Source organism: Bubalus kerabau, chromosome 3, assembly GCF_029407905.1.
Source record: "Bubalus kerabau isolate K-KA32 ecotype Philippines breed swamp buffalo chromosome 3, PCC_UOA_SB_1v2, whole genome shotgun sequence".
Taxonomy (NCBI): Eukaryota; Metazoa; Chordata; class Mammalia; order Artiodactyla; family Bovidae; genus Bubalus; species Bubalus kerabau.
In genome coordinates, this window is record NC_073626.1 from 148946596 (window position 1) to 148964871 (window position 18276).

General features: G+C 38.8%; 1 protein-coding gene across 1 annotated transcript in view; it reads right to left on the reverse strand.

Annotated features, from left to right (window-relative positions):
• The window catches only part of DYTN (dystrotelin), a 55706-nt gene that overhangs the window by 5535 nt on the left and 31895 nt on the right, over positions 1–18276 (reverse strand). Inside the window, 3 exon segments of the mRNA XM_055574453.1 lie at positions 4471–4988; positions 7135–7238; positions 7240–7291. Of these exon segments, the coding sequence (XP_055430428.1) occupies positions 4471–4988; positions 7135–7238; positions 7240–7291 (674 nt within the window).

Here is an 18276-nt window from a genome sequence, read left to right on the forward strand (position 1 = left end):
TCTAAATACTTGAGATAAAGATCCAAAGTTGCTTAAGCACTGCTCTTTATTTTTCTAAATTTCTAAATTTCTATATTTTCACCTATAATCTGCTGAAGTTCAAGCTTCATTTTCTGATTATATAAAATAATAGTTTAGATGACGGTTCCAGGTGGGAAAGAAAGGAAATGGAATAATTCTCCCACATCCCCCTTAACCTCGCCTCCTCACCCCATCATCACTCCCTTGCCTTGCCTTCTCATCCTTGAAACATGCTGTGGTAAATAGAAGGCAAGGGGAGATGGAAGAGAAGTAGGGGAAAGAATTTCAGAGATTTACATAGGAAATTTCACTCATAAATGAAAAGAAAATAATTTAATGAGAAAGTAAGACCAGAGTATGCTGTCCTTTTTTGGTCACTATAAAAATAAATAGTGTTAGATGCTCTTTCAAATCTAATTTCTTTACTGCAAGTTTGAACAAATCATTTGCCGCTGATTTTCAATCCAACATTTGGAATTTAAAGAGGTTTGGGGAGGCCCTTCTATACACTTCTTTTCCAGTAAGTTCTGAGTCTCCTGAAAGTCTACTATACTAGATCTTGATACTGAATTGATACTATTCAGTTATGTCAACAACTATGCCCAAACTGCAGAGAAGGCAATGGCACCCCACTCCAGTACTCTTGCCTGGAAAATCCCATGGGCGGAGGAGCCTGATGGGCTGCAGTCCATGGGGTCGCTAAGAGTCGGACACGACTGAGTGACTTCATTTTCACTTTTCACTTTCATGCATTGGAGAAGGAAATGGCAACCCACTCCAGTGTTCTTGCCTGGAGAATCCCAGGGATGGGGGAGCCTGGTGGGCTGCCATCTATGGGGTCACACAGAGTCGGACACGACTGAAGCCACTTAGCAGCAGTAGCAGCAGCATGCCCAAACCGACCATGAAGCTTGCCATTTTTGTTGCATCTCCTGCACTGGCAGGTATAATCATATAAAGTTCATCTTAATTTCCAAAATATGTTGACTTCTTAGCAAAGCTCCAACTCAGAAGGCTAGTCAGCTACTAGGATAATCACAACACTGAGTGAATATATTGATAGTCTGAGTAAATCAGTATGTACAAACTATAGATCTTTCTGGTTTTTCTAACAATTCTCAAATAAAAAAATTAAAAATTAAGGCAGTAAAATGATTAGAAACTTCCTGCTATTATCTGATGCATTTGTAACAGAGATAGAAATAAAATAAAAATGGCCAATACCTTAATTCAGTTTGTTTGTCTTTCCACATCTTCATAAGTGTGGTTATCACATTTCTGTCTCTGATTACATTTGGTGTGATTTTGGTAGGCATGCATAGATTATGTACAAATTACAGGGGGTATTTTTATAATCCATATCAACAATGGCTAAGTTGAGTTTGCAAACAGGATTATAGTTGATACGTCACTGAACGAGGATAAAAACTTAATAAGAAACATTTGAGTAAAGAATGGCAGTGTTAAACAAATGTAAAAAGTAGCCATGAAGGTATACATAGATCCTATGCTTAAACACCTCAAAGAAATGAAATTGATGTAAAAGAAATAAAACAATAAATTTAAACCTTAGAGTTAGTACTTGCTGAATTATCACAAAGTATACAGTGCAACATAACAACAAAAAGGGAAAGGTGTACTTTCATGCTAATATCATCAGCATGTTTGTATAATAATTCATGCTTCCTGCAGAAGCATCTCAATGGTGCTACTGTAAATGGAAACAGGTAGATTTTTTGAGATATATATTTTTATATTATCTATGAGATTGGATAATGCTAATCATATCTTTTTACATTATTGCATAATCTGAATTTAAAAATAAACTTTGCCTTTTTATGATTTCCCTTTTAATGATCTAATGATGGGTGTATATATAGATATATCAATGTATATGCTGCCGCACTCAGTGCCCCCGACCCTGCAGCAGGCCACCATTGACCTGCACCTCTGCTGGAGACTCCGGGACCCTCAAGGGCAAGTCTGGGTCAGTCTCTTGTGGGGTCACTGCTCCTTTCTCCTGGGTCCTGGTGCATACAAGGTTCTGTTTGTGCCCTCCAAGAGTCTGTTTCCTGTGTAAGTTCTGGTGGCTCTGTGGTGGGGTTAATAAGAGGGCTTATGTCATACCCAGGTCTGCTGCACCCAGAGCCCCTGCCCTGTGGCAGTCCACTGCTGACCTGTACCTTTGCAGGAGACATTCAGACACAGTTCTGGCTCAGTCTCTGTGGCATCTCTGGGTCCTGATGGGCACAAGGTTTGTTTGAGCCCTCTGAACATCTCTGGCAGGTAAAGGGTTTGATTCTAAATGTGATTTTGCCCCTCCAACCATCTTTCTGGGGCTTCTCCTTTGCCCTTGGATGTGGGGTATCTCTTTTGGCAAGATCCAACATTCTCCAATCAATGGTTCAGCTGCGAGTTGTAGTTTCGGAGTTCTCGCAGAAGATGAGCGCATGTCCTTCTACTCCACCATCTTACACCAGTATACAGAGCTGGGCTATTGTCTCCCAAATATGTGTAGCAGATGTAGTCTGTTAAGAATCTGAAATAAACCACATTTGTGAGGGCTAACCCAATATTTTTAATATTTTAAAAACCAATAGCTTTCATAAATTCAATTGGAGAAACAAAAACAAAAAATAAAAATGGGATGAGTATGTGAAATCCTAGAAGAGTTTCTAAAATAAAAACCACATTTTAATGTGAAATTTTCCTACAAAGGTCTAGTGGATATTGACTTTATTTTAGAATACTCATCATGACCCCAGTGATGTTTAGATGGAAATAAGTGGGTGGAATCTTGTGTTGGCCTAAGAATTAGGCAAAAGGAGTTCTCATCTAGTCTTTGTCTCAGGCAGTCTGAGCATACTTCTGGCATTTTTGTGATTTTACTTTCTCTAATACACGATTATAACTCCAGCTCTCTTCACAGTAGATATTTTTAGAATTACCCAGTAATTACTTCATTGACTTGGCTCTACCAAGTTCAATATATAACTGACATTATCATGTTCCCATCTTACAGCTCACCAACTGCAATCGTGTTTCCCTTCCTAAATTCTTATACTGAAGTCCCACTTCCACTATCTCCAAGTGGGACTATATTTCTAGATAGAGTCTTTAAAGAGTTAATTAAATTAAATGAACGTTGTGTGGCTGGATCCTAACCCAATAGGAGGAGTGGACTTATAAAAAAGAAGAAATTTGGATAGGGACATTTTGTTGTTTTGTCACTAAGTTGGGTTTGAGTCTGTTTGGGATCCCATGAACTGGGATTATAGCTCACCAGGCTCCTCTATTCATAGGATTTTCCAGGCAAGAACACTGAGCAGGTTGCCATTGCCTTCTCCAAGGATATTCCTGACTCAGAGATCAAACCCATGTCTCCTGCATTGGCAGCAGTTTCCTTACCACTGAGCCACCTGGGAAGCCCATTACAGAGAATGCATGGAGGGAAATGGTGTGAAAACACAGGAGAAGACAGTCATTGACAAGCCAAGGAGAGAGGCCTTAGAACACAACAATGCCGCTTATACCTTGATCTCCAGCTTCTAGCATCCAGAAGTGTGAGGAAAAACATTTAATTGTTTAATCCACCCGATCTGTGATTCTTCATTATGGCAGTTCTAGTAAGCTAATACATCAACTCAGAAATATGTGGGGAAGGTCTTCTCTGATGCAAAAAAATATGAGAATATTAACCTTTGTTTTATTGCTGGTCTCTAGATAAAAGATCTTAAAAAGAAAGGGATGTAAATACAGATATAGATATATTAAGATGAAAAAGTCTTCTATAAATAAGACAATGTCACTGCAAAACAGAAGAAATAGCTATAATAAAGAAGTATTAATAAAAAGAACCCTCGGATTTAGCAACAAGCACAGCTTATAAGGGTGATGATGATGGTGTTACTTGTAGAAACATTCATCAATTATCCTCCAGAGAAAGACTATCATTTTTACTCTCATTTTAAAAGGGTCACATCAGGCTGCCCAGTTAATTATGTTTTAGTACTATTGATAATGACAATTGCCACAACAAAATAATAGCCATTTATTGAGTTCTTGGTATGTGCCAGGTGCTATAATACAATCTCATATGGCTTATCACCTCTAAGGCTCACAATAACACTATCAATTAGGCAATACTAGAAATCAAGTTCAAAGAGGTTGTGCATGCGTGCTCAGTTGCTCAGTCGCATCCAGCTGTTTGCAACCCCATGGACTGGAGCCCATCAGGCTTCTCTACCCATGGAATTCTCCAGGCAAGCATACAGGAGTGGGTTGCCACTTCTTACTCCATCAAAGAGGATATTAATGTCCAAAAGACTCACAATTCAGTTACTCACTAGATGAATTGCAGCTGTTGGGCTAATATTATGGACTCAAGTGTTTTAAAAGGCAGCCTGACCTCCTGGCCATCACAATCTCTAGTGATTGTGAGAATCTTACCAGAAGGCGCTTCTAGAGTGCAGGCATCTGTGAGTTTTGACAACAGTTCTTGCAGTTCTTCTTCCTCTAGCTCATCCTTCCCCTCCTGGATGTTCATTGCCCCTTTCCTTTCCACTGGTTCCAGAGCAAGACTGGTCATTTCAACAGGAGGAATTTTGGGGATGTCCTGCAGCCGTCCTCCCTGGGAACTGGGCAGGGCACTAGAGGTTTCCTTTGAGGTCTTCTGTGCTTGGCTTTGTGCCCTGGGGCTTTGCACTGGCCTCGGCTTTGAGGTGGCCTCTGGTAATTCTGAGTTTGGCAGAGCATGTTTTGCAGGTGCTGGACCTTGGTGGCTTCCATTAATCACAGTGGACCTAGGACGTGTTTCCTGTTGTGAACCATCCTCGGTGGAACCCTTGATCTGGGAAGAATCTCCTCCCCTTTTCTGAAATCCTTCTTCACCCCTTCCATGGTCACCCTTGGCAATCACATTTTGCCAGGAAAAAGATGAACGATGGAGGGGCTGCAACATTGCCTGGGTAAAGAAAATTTTATTTATGAAGAAATTAACATTTTTCTTACTTTTTCATTATGTTTTAAATTTCAATATTTCAATAGGAAATTTTAATGCAATATTTTCTTTTTTGTCTCTACATTATTGGCAAATTTATTTTATGCTACTAATTCAATGGCACCCTAAAACTGTCTACAAAAGTGAGAACAGTTTAGATTCTAAAAAGATCATGGGGAATAATCATAAGGAATTTTGGAAAACTCTAGGTTCTGAAAGTTCAAGTTCTAAAATGTCAAAGGAATATCTGAAAATGTCATGATATATTGGATTGATAGATTAAAATATTACAATAAAAAGTTCATAATGATCTACTTAGGTTTCAAAATAAGCCATAGGTATAAAATCTAGGGAATGTGCAGCCTGTAAAGCACAGGTCTCTAAGTGTAGTCCACAGACTCCTGGAGGTCCCTGAGATCCTTTCTAAAGCACATGGAACTATATTCAATATCTTGTAATAACCTTTATTGAAAAGAATCTGAAAAGGAATATATATATTTATGTATAACTGAATCACTTTACTGTATACTTGAAATGAACACAACATTGTATATCAACTATACTCCAATAAAATAGAAAAAAAGAATATCCTTGAAGGTGTAGCAAAAATTCTTGTTTTTCTCAGTAACATGTCTCCTTAATATTGTATGTGATGAAATGTGATGTATGCATAAAACATTTCTGATGTTAACTGAAATATAAAAATTGTCTCTTATGCAAAAGAATTAGGCTTTGGTATTTGGCAAACATCTTTTTCAAAAATGAATGAAGTGAGACTATTACAGTAAGGAAAACAATGTTCTCTGAGGACAATTTTAATAGCTGAGCTTTTAAGCAAACATTAGAATTTTGGAAAACTTTCATCCACTACCATAAGCTTGCCTCCATTCCAATTCCTAAAGACTTTTCTGACAAGATTCATGGTAATATTAATGAATATGATTTTTTAAATCTTGTATAATGAAATGGGTGAGCATTAGGAAGTTCAGCATAGCTTGGTAAATTTCCAACTGACCAATGTATGGTGGTACAAAATCATGCCTAGATTGAAGATTCATTCAAAAAGCACAACAGAATATTGTGTCTTAATCAAACAGGGTGTAAAAGACATGTGGTTTCAGATTCAATATTGCAACCATTCTCTTATGAAACAATCATTTATTATGTTTTGATCTGGTATCAAGGAAGATCTCCAATTTTCTGAAAAGGCTACTAAAATGCTTCTTTCTTTTTCATCTACAAATCTGTGTGAGGCCAGATTTCTTCACATACTTCAGCCAAAACATCTTGCAACAGACTGAATGCTGAAGCAGGAAAAATTCAACTGTCTTTGTGAAGCCAGACATTAAATAGATTTGGTAAAAAACATAAAACAATGCCAGTCTTCTAATTAAATACACGTATAAGAATATATGGGCTTCCCATATGGTAAAGATGGTAAAGAATCCACCTGCAATGCAGGAGACCTGGGTTCAATCCCTGGGTTGGGAAGATCCCCTGGAGGAGGGCATGCTACCCACTCCACTATTCTTGCCTGGAGAATTCCATGGACAGGTGAGCCTGGTGGGCTATAGTCCATGGGGTTGCAAAGAGTTGGACATGATTGAGCAACTAACACACACACAAACACAAGAATATATAATTACTGTTTAAAACATTACATTATATAATAGGTTTATATTTTCATTTTCAAATTAGTTAAACTTATTTTAAAGCCACTTATCAGTCTTAATTTTGATTAGGGTAAACAGCAATAGATATAACCCACAAAAGCTTTCTGGGACCCTCAAAAAATTGTAAGACTCTAAAAGGGGTGCTGAGACTAAAGGTTTAAGAATCAATGCTATAAAGTACCTCTTTGCCCCAAGTCTACTGTTTGTAAATGGTACCCATGCTGTTCTCTCCCAGTGGTACCACCTTCATAAAAGTGGAAGATATCGTCTGGCTGATGAAAGGGGGAGTTGATTAGGGTATAGAGAAATGTGGGAAAGGGAGGAAGCTGATCAGAGTGAGGGGCAAGAGCCTCAGGCTGCAGCCCACTCTCAGCCCAAGGATTCTAGGTCAGACCTCCAGACGGTCCAAATGGCTAGTGTCTCCCACATTCTATACCTTATAGATCCTATCCCATTAGCTGCAGCTTGGTCCACAGACTGTCCTGATGGATTGTGAGTTCGTGAATCTTTGTATCATATCTGCAACTTTTTTCTTCCTGGCAGGTTGTATATGGCTTGCAACTTGTCTTTGTATCGGTTTAACCGCTTTTTAAGGAGCCTGCAAAGAGGACAGGTCTGAGTGGCCTGGAAGGGCAAGACACCAGTATAGCAAGATGCAAGAGCCCTAGCGAAATGTACCCCGGGGCCTCTCTGTGGGAGAAGGAGCTGGAGAAGCCTGGACTTGACTAACAACACCTAACATTCATTAGTCCTGCTTTAACCTGTTCACCCTGTACAGCTGTTTCTCATGTCTACTATATATGTAGTTCTCCCAAGAATTTCAGTGTTTTTAGAGGTGTTTTCAGAAACTCATCATGCTTGTTATGGACTACTTTTGACAGCATACCTTCAGCAGCTCCTTAAATGTGAATATTGACTTTATTCATTATCCTTCTGTCCATAAATACTCCATTTAGAATGACGGCATGTGTGTCATGGCTAAGTACCTAACATCTGACCAAGACCACAAGGGAAGGAACAATCACGCAATTTGTGAATTCTGGGTCTGTCTTGGCTTCTCATCCTAAGTCTAGTTGTTCATTGGTTTCAGAATAAATCAAGTAGTCAGAGTAATTCTTTCATAACATGAGGGAGGTCATGTTACTCCTCTGCTTAAAGTCCTCCAATGTTTAGAATAAAGTCCTCCCTTCTTTATTTAGAATAAACCAAAGTCCTTACAGAGGCAGCCAAAACTTGATAAGATGGCCAGGATTTCCCTTCCCTCCTTGACCTCATCTCTAATTTCTCCTGCTCACTGACTGCCCTTCAGTCACACAGAGCTCTTGGCAACTGCTTGAACTCCCCTCAGAGTTGGCTCTTTTGGGCCCCTCTGTCTGGAATCCTCCTTCCCCTAGGTTTTTGCTCATCTCATCATCTTTAAGCCTCCACTCACCATCATACCCTCAGTGAGGCTCTGCCTCACTGCTCTACTTGAAACTGCAAACCAGAACTCCCAACCTCACCTCCATCATCTCCCATCTCCCTCCCTCGTCCTTCCCATCTCCTTGTCTCCATGGATTTTTGCCACACCTAATTGCTACAGAACATGACACAGTCCTAGATTTTGACTTAATCTTGAGCCCTTAGACTTCTGGATAGTCACTTTTATGACACACTACCTGCTTTACTTGTTACTTCACTCCTATTTTACTTACTCTATTACTTAATAATTACTTATTGTGTCTTTATTCTGGCAACGTTTTTTTCTATTTCACTTCTTGTCATATCCCCAAACCCAGTCCTAAAACAGTTCCTGTTACAAAGTACATATACAACTAAAATTGGCTTTTTAAAGTACAGTCTTATTCTTTGACCAGTACTGTTCTATTTGTGGAATTTGTGGAAATTGGCTCCCTGGTAGGAAACAAAACAAACATTTTCAGTGTAAGAGCCTTTGAAATTTTTAATTGCCACAGATATTGGAGAGGTCTTGGAATTTAGCTGGGGTTCATAACCAAAGCAGGCATCTCTAAAAGATGGCCCTCAAACTTCCAGATAGCCACACAGGTGGAACAAGAGTCTGACTTTAAAATCTTTGATTGTAATTAGAATTTCAAGTACATCTTTATGATGGACTTTTCAGAAGAGAGTCAGCTAAGAGATTTTATATAGCAGACAACAAAGAAACATTCTCCAAAAGCTTCTCTAGACAGTATTTTCTATATGTACAGTGTTGTGCTTGTTATGACCAGTAATGACATCCATTTTCTCCTGTATTGCCCATCACTGCCAATCCCTTCCTCCTTTCTGGCCCATCCACCATGTTTGAAGAGCTCATAGACACACATTCTCATCTTTGACAATCCAGGTGAAAGCAGGGTAAGCCTGAATTTCTTTTCTGACTCTGTTTTTTTTTTTTTTTAATGGAGAAATTATCATAGTTTCTGGTGAACATAATTTACCTAGTGCCCATATTTCCATGCAAATATTCACTGATAACATGGTTCAGATTATTTGAGAAATAATTCCCTGTAAATGATCTGAAATCAGTCTTCATAAATTAGATCTTTATATGTAGTTTTGCTTTCTGAAGTTAAGGAGCTTGAATCTCCCATGTAGGAGGCCTTCAAACAGAACACAAATACTCACAAGGTAAATTAATCATGTACAGAGTCATGATAGTTACTTTCCTTGATCAGCACCTAGTAGAGAGTAACAAATAGGTAGCTAGTAATTGGATGATACTCTTTCTTGTAATGTAGCCTGAGACTGCATTGCTCTTTAAATAATCAGTGACACAATGTGGGCTGTTATTAAACTTACAGTTGACTATATTATCTCAGGCCTTTCCACACTATTTACTGTGAACCTGGGCCTATAATTACAGGATTTACATTTAATCTTTTAAAATTTAGTCTTTATTAATTGCCCCACCATTCCAGACTGCAGCATCTTAGAGATTTAAGACTCTATTTTGACTTATTATTTATGCCTTTTGGTATCATGTCACACACATTTGTGAAGTATGCTCTCTACTATTTTATTCAAATCTTTGATGAATGCAATGGTGTACACAGGAACAAAGATAAAGCCTTCACATAGATTTTACTCATTAGTGAAGTTCACACTGGTATTATTTGTGTTGATAGACACTTGACTAGGAGACCAAAGGTGTATGAAGTAGGAGACCAAAGGTGTATGAAGTATTTAGTTTAACACAATAGCTTGAGATACTCTTACTGTGTTTCAAAGGACAAATTATTCCTTGCGTTTCTGTATCCTGTTGTCATTCTTTAAGGCAGAATTCTTGGTTCAGTTATTATAAGAATTAAATTTCAAAGTTTCCTTTTTATTTCTATATTTTGTGTTTCAAAAATGCCTTTTTATTTCTATAATATTTTCTTTAAGTTTATTTCTAATTTACTTACCATATCTTCCAGATGTTCAAGCTGGATTTAGAAAAGGCAGAGGAACCAGAGATCAAATTGCCAACATCCATTGGATCACTGAAAAAGCAAGAGAGTTCCAGAAAAACATCTATTGCTTTATTGACTATGCCAAAACGTTTGACTGTGTGGATCACAACAAACTGTGGAAAATTCTTCAAGAGATGGGAATACCAGACCACCTGACCTGCCTCCTGAGAAATTTGTATGCAGGTCAACAAGCAACAGTAGAACTGGACACGGAACAACTGGGAAAGGAGTACGTCAAGGCTGTATATTGTCACCCTGCTTATTTAACTTATATACAGAGTACATCATGAGAAATGCCAGGCTGGATGAAGCACAATCTGGGATGAAGATTGAGGGGAGAAATATCAATAACGTCAGATATGGAGATGATACCACCCTTATGGCAGAAAGTGAAGAAGAACTAAAGAGCTTCTTGATGAAAGTGAAAGAGGAGGGTGAAAAAGGTGGCTTAAAGCTCAACATTCAGAAAACTAAGATCATGGCATCTGGTCTCATCCCTTCATGGCAAATAGATGGGGAAGCAATGGAAACAGTGAGAGACTTTATTTTCTTGGGCTCCAAAATCACTGCAGATGGTGACCGCAGCCATGAAATTAAAAGATGCTTGCTCCTTGGAAGGAAAGTTATGACCAACCTAGATAGCATATTCAAAAGCAGAGACATTACTTTGCCAGCAAAGGTCTGTCTAGTCAAAGCTATGGTTTTTCCAGTAGTCATGTATGGATGTGAGAGTTGGACTCTAAAGAAAGCTGAGCACTGAAGAATTGATGCTTTTGAGCTGTGGTGTTGGAGAAGACTCTTGAGAGTCCACTGGATTGCAAGGAGATCCAACCAGTCTATCCTAAAGGAAATCAGTCCTGAGTGTTCATTGGAAGGATTGGTGCTGAAGCTGAAGTTCCAATATTTTGGCCACGTGATGTGAAGAACTGACTCATCTGAAAAGACCCTGATGCTAAGAAAATTAGAGGCAGGAGAAGGGGACTACAGAGCATGAGATGGCATCACCGACTCGATGGACATGAGTTTGAGCAAGCTCCAGGAGTTGGTGATGGACAGGGAGGCCCGGCATGCTGCAGTCCATGGGGTCGCAAAGAGTCAGACATGTCAGACATGATTGAGCGACTGAACTGAACTGAACTGACATCACAAAAAAGATAAAAAAGATCAACATTGTTTTTAACATTAAATTATTTTTATAAGTGTTGTTAAGCTTCTTTTAATGAATTATTATAGAATTTTTAAATGCTCCTTATCTATCATATTTTTATATTATGAAGCACATCTCACTATGTATATATGGGCATATATATGATGAAGCTATATTAAATGCTCAATAAATTTATTGACAGCATTTTTATTTTAATACATATTTATTAGCATATATTTATACATTAGTTTACTGAGCATCTACAAGATACCAATTATTGTGCCTGCAAACAAAGATCTTCCCTCAGGGGTCCTTCCTATTGAGGGCCAGGAATTTTGTCTTCTAAAGGAATGACAACAGGATACAGGGACTCCAAGAATGATCTGCCTTTGAGACACAATAAGATGGTAAACAGTTTCCAACCAACGTAATAAACCTTCGAGAAAGATGCTGCTAGAGAAGGTATACAGATTTCTACAGAAGCAGGTAAGACACACAAGAGGCACACAGAATACCTCACTGAAAATGCTTAAGCAAATTTCAAGGAATAAAATAAATTAAAACCTAAAACTTAATCTAACTATCCATATGGTTTTTGTTATGCTTAACCACTCAAATCTCCCCGTTACCTTCACATGGAATCACAGGATTTCTCCATTTAAGGACTATTTCCAGATTAGAAACAATGCAGTAAAAACTTTGCAAAATTTTTTTCTATAAAAGCAAAGTGTAATGCTACTGATGTGTCTCTGCTGTTAGTATTTGTCCACATACATGGTTCCTACCTTCTATCTCTATGAAGAGCATTAATGGATTCATGGGTCCTCCACAGTTCATTCCTAATGCTGAGTATGGTCTAGAGAAGCAAGAAATAGAGAAGATAAGTCTTTGATTTGAATTAAATCCATATTCCTAAAAATTCAAATAACATGATAATGATATTTCAAAAACTTTTCTTTTTCAAAAAGTGGCGAGTGTTTGTATGCTCAAAGTGCAATCACATCATCTCAGTTTTACATGAGACACTTTTCTTTAAAGATATACAAACATGAGTAAAATTTTTAGGTTTTAAAAATAAGTCACAATAGTCTTTTGCCTGAGTTTCGTTGCTGCCCAGAACATCTTCCCCACAGGCATCTGCAAAAAGCAGCTGGATTATTTTATTTCTCTTGGCTCAAGAAATCTTTCACTTGTACATTCTACTGAAAGTTTCTTATCTTGCCATTTCATGTGCACTGAGATTCATCATTTCTCTTTGCATTCACCGAGTCTCTTTGAGTTAATAATCATCAGCTCAGTTCTCATACAGGATTTTCTCACCAAACTTAGCTGCTTCCTGAACTGCACCCTAAGAGCCAGTCCTGACCTGACCCAGCTTGGCCCAGGTTCTTGGGGCACCATGTACCAGTCGACAGGTCTGGATGGGAGATTAGATTTCATTATTCTACCTTGATAGGCAGCTGTAGCTATACTCTGTGACCTTCTCTCCTCCCTATAAATAATCTGAAGAGGGACTGGGCACCTGGGGAACGTTCTTCCATAGAAGAGCCTACAAGAGAAAGAGGGTGGGGCAGGGGGAAAAAAGTGAGCTACAGACTTGAAGTCACATTCTCTGGTTGGGTACCTGCTCTTTGTGGCCCTTCTGAGTGACTCATGCCTATCTACTTCTTCATTCAAATATTCGAACAATTTCTACATGCCTAGCATAGGTCACAGTGAATCAGTGAAATCTATATCATTAATATCAATGTTATCATATGATACATACTGTCCTGCAATTGAGAAGCATTAAAAGTTAGCACATATGGATGTATCATGGTGTATCCAGAGAACAGGTATCATGACTTATTTAGTCATTTGCAGTGGAAGGATATTAGGCTGTTTCCAGCTTTTCAGAATTAATAAGCAGTGTTGCAGTGAACAAAGTGGTTCATACCTTCTTGTGCATATACGTGCAAGTTCCAGGTTTTAAGTTTTTTCCCCCAGATTTTAAGTTTAATAGATAATAGCCACTTGTCCCTTTTGGGCACACACACACACATATGAATATTTGAATAGTTGCATGTGTAGTATAAGGTCTGCAAGATATACCCCAAATTGATAACCTCAAATAGCACTCCAGTACTCTTGCCTGGAAAATCCCATGGCCTGGCAGGCTGCAGTCCATGGGGTCGCTAGGAGTCGGACACGAGTGAGCGACTTCACTTTCACTTTTCACTTTCATGCGTTGGAGAAGGAAATGGCAACCCACTCCAGTGTTCTTGCCTGGAGAATCCCAGGGACGGGGGAGTCTGGTGGGCTGCCGTCTCTGGGGTCGCACAGAGTCAGACACGATTGAAGTGACTTAGCAGTAGCAGCAGCAGAAAACTAAGGACCAGATTTGAGCTGGGAATTGTGGCTGAAAAGGACTTTACCCTTATCTGTAATATTTTAACTGTTTTAAAATATAAGGCAAACAGATTCAAGTCTTGTTTGTATAATTTTAAGTGTTTTCAGTGCAGGAATAGAGGCGCAGACGTATAGAACGGATGTGTGGACACAGTGGGGGAGTGGGCGAGATGACCTGGGAGAGTACATATACACTGAAAAGTGAGTGTTAGTGTTTGGTCATGTCAGACTCTTTGCGACCCCGTGGACTGTAGTTCACCAGGCTTCTCTGTCCATGGAATTCTCCAGACAAAAATACTGGCATGGGTTGCCATTCCCTTCTTCAGATATATACACTACCATGTGTAAAGCAGATAGCTAGTGAGAAGCTGCCGTATAGCACAGAGAGCTCGGCTCAGTGCTCTGAGATGATCTGGAGGGGTGAGACGGGGGCAGGGGTGGGAGGGAGGCTTTAGAGGGAGGAGATTTATGTATACATATAACTGATTTACTCCACTGTACAGCAGAAACTAACAAAACATTGTAAAGCAATTATGCGCCAATTAAAAAACGATAAAAATTTAAAAAGTGAAACATACTGCTTTGTGAAAATGACTTTTCTTCCTCTTTTATTCAAAGCAGAAAGTGGAGCAGCTCTTCGTTTGTCCCCCCATGCATAACTCCAGCTCTCTGCAGGCCCTCCAGCCAGCCTTGTTGGGTGTGCCGTGAGGTAGTCAGAGCGGCTCAGCTGCCTGAGCTGCTGACGAAAACACACAAAGACCTGAAAGACCATCACCCAGAGGCAGCTGCACAGCCATTCCTTGTGGGCACAAGGCCCTCTCCACTCGCACTTCTACCCAGAACAACTGCAATATGGGAACTCTAATTTCCCTTTGATTGAAAAACATCACAGATGATCATATTTTGAAGACCTTCCTTAGGGTCTGACTGTACTGATTATGATGATGAAAGGAACGCCTAGAAGTGGAGTTACACATGGGAGGGCAAATCAACAACTGATTGAAAACATGATAAAGTAGTTGCAGAATGTACGCTTAAAAAAAAACAGGAAGCATTTCTAATCCCTTTGATGAAAAGTATTTCACTGGGATTTTGCTTTTTTAAGTTTCCTCTCTCTTATGTTTCTTTCACTTTCCTCTCTCAACTCTTCCCTTTGAAAATTCCTGAACATTTTCTTTATGTACAGATGAACTAATTTTCCCCCTTCCCTGACTTTTAAATTATAATACATAGAATCTTAGAATACTGAGTTGTCAAACTAAGGAATTGTGGGCAGAAGAAAGCCTTGTCTGTATGTAAGCTTTATTTTGAAGTTTTGGGAGGAGACTTATTATCTATGGACACTGGAGTAATTTAAAGATACCAAAATTGAATAGGCAGAGTCCTCTCAAATTTAAACTTTACTAAGACAGTGAACAAGCAGTTGTACATCAGAGGTAGCATGTGTTGGGGTTGGAACTGACCACTCTTTAGGGGACAACAGGTAAGAGAAAATCCATGTTCCTCAGCTACATGTAAAGGAGGATAGGTTTGTATCTCCTTAAGGATGTCACTATGCAGTCTTCTAAAAATGCTGCAAACGGGCAATACAAATTATACTGTAATTAATTGCATGTACCACTGTTGCCATTAATTCATAGTTCTTGATAGAAAAGTTATGATGTACTTGATCCTTGTGAACATCAGATTAACCTGATCTATTATCTTCAGGAAAAGCTATGCAATTAAGTGTATTAAATAGGCCAAAGACAGATATGCAGTTTTGTATTTTGAGGGTATTACAGGTATTCCTAACATATTTAGTTTGATCCTTCTGGTACAAATGCCACTTTATTCTCTTGGAGTAAAAGCTGAGAATATTTGAGTTGAATTAAAAGAAATTTGAAGATTTGAAAAGTGAATGAAATGATAAGTTTAAAATATCTTTCTTAATTAAAATTGAAAATCGTGAAGCAGATAATTTTTTCAAGAAAATTAAATTATCAAAGTTAACTGAAGAAAGTATGAAGAAGTATGAAGAGATTATTAAGCCTGAAGAAACAGAAAAATTTATCTAATATTATAAAGATTGCAATGTCCTAGGGCTTTCTTGAACTTTGTCTATTTAACTCTTAAACTGTGAACTGAAAATTTTATCTAAATATTATAAAGTTTCTCATGGCCTAAGCTTTTACTCTTGAACTTGGTCTAAAGAAATAAATGGTCCTTATGTTAGATAAATTGTTAAGATGAATAACAAGTAGTTGCTTATGTGTAGCTGCTGCTGCTGCTGCTGCTAAGTCGCTCCAGTCGTGTCTGACTCTGTGCGACCCCAGAGACGGCAGCCCACCAGGCTCCCCCGTCCCTGGGATTCTCCAGGCAAGAACACTGGAGTGGGTTGCCATTTCCTTCTCCAGTGCATGAAAGTGAAAAGTGAACGTGAAGTCGCTCAGTCGTGTCCAACTCCTAGCGACCCCATGGACTGCAGCCCACATGTGTAGCTACCAAATCTCAAATGCTCAAAACCAACAAAAATCATACTGAGCGAGAAAGAGAGACTATTCTGATTGACAAATAATGCAATTTTAAATAAAAAATGAGCAAATAAAATCTAAAGTGTAGTTAGAGAATAATTCACTATGAACAAGTTTAGCTTTTAGTCCCCACAATCCCAGGAATATTTACTATCAGGGATGCTATTGGTGCAATGCTTCCAAGAAGAGAAAACATGGGATATAAAACAAATAAATTCAAAATCAATTCTGACTGCATACCCCCAAAAAACTTCTTAAAAAGGAAGAAGAAAATGACTTTCCCCATACTAGAAAGAATCTCAAACAGACAACTAACACCATAGTATTTAATGAAGAAATACTAGAAAAATGCCCCATTAAAGCTGATTCAATTTAAGATCATCTGATACAAGCCTCATCATCTCTTGCATTACTCAATTTTGTTGTAAAAGAGCCTCTCAGGAATGAGACATGAAAGAGAAATGAGAGGTTTAGATACTAGAAAGAAAGAGACTGAAACAAACCTTTTGATTGCCTACCTATAAGCAAGAGGTTCAAGCTAAACCAATATTTGAAATTACTAAGGGTTTAGAAAGGCTTTTCTTTACAAGATAACGATTCAGAAATCCATAACCATCATCGATCTAATTACAAAAAAGGTAAAATTAGAAAAACCTTTATTCACAATAGCAACAAATGTGTGATACCCAGGGTGTCCCCAAGGAGAGACACAGAATGATAAGAAGTAAGCTACATATAACCTTTTACTGAGAGCTAGAAAGAGAGCTGAAAAAAGTAGAGACCTAAATACCACAAAGATGACAGATATTCCCACAACAACATATAGGTTTAATGCAAGCCTAAATGAAATAATAACAGACTAATTTGGCACCTTACAAATGATTTTAAAGTTTTCCTAGAAGAATAATTGTTTAATAACAGTACTGACTCAATGGACATGAGTTTAAGCAAGCTCCGAGAGATGGTGAAGGACAGGGAAGCCTGGCATATTGCAGTCCGTGGGGTTGCAAAGAGTCAGACATGACTGAGTGACTGAACAACAACACCACTTTAAAAATAAGAGTGATGCTATCAAGGTGGTGGAAAAGGAAGCCCTGGATCCTCCCTCCCATCAAGATACACTGATTGAACAACAATACAAGAACAATTCAGCTTCTGCCTGGAGAAGAAAGGAAAGGTCTGGACCATAGTCCACTATTCTGATTTTTTCTGTCTAACGCAGTGGCTTCTGTCTAACCTGTCTCATCACACTCCAGATGCCTTCAGTTCAGTCTCTCAGTCCTGTCCGACTCTTTGTGATGCCATGGACTGCAGCATGCCAGGCCACCCTGTCCATCACCAACTCCTAGAATTTACTCAAACACATGTCCATTGAGTCAGTGATGCCATCCTTCATCCTCTGTCATCCCCTTCTCCTTCTATCTTCAATCTTTCCCAGCATCAGGGTCTTGTCCAGTGAGTCAGTTCTTCTCATAAGGTGGCCAAAGTACTGGAATTTCAGCTTCAGCATCAGTCCTTCCAATGGGGATTCAGGACTGATTTCCTTTAGGATAGACTGGTTGGATCTCCTTGCAGTCCAAGGGACTCTCAAGAGTCTTCTCCAACACCACAGTTCAAAAGCATCAATTCTTTGGCACTCAGCTTTCCTTATAGTCCACCTCTCACATCCAAACATAACTACTGGAAAAACCATAGCTTTGACTACATGGACCTTTGTTGACAAAGTAATGTCTCTGCTTTTTAATATGCTGTCTAGATTGGTCATAATTTTCCTTCCAAGGAGTAAGCATCTTTTAATTTCATGGCTGCAGTCACCATCTGCAGTGATTTTGGAGCCCCAAAAAATAAAGTCAGCCACTGTTTCCACTGTTTCCCCATCTATTTGCCATGAAGTGATAAGACCGGATGCCATGATCTTCGTTTTCTGAATGTTGAGTTTTAAGCCACCTTTTTCACTCTCCTCTTTTAGTTTCATCAAGAGGCTCTTAAGTTTGCCTTCAATTTCTGCCATAAGGGTGGTGTCATCTGCATGTCTGAGATTATTGATATTTCTCCCAGCAATCTTCATTCCAGCTTGTGC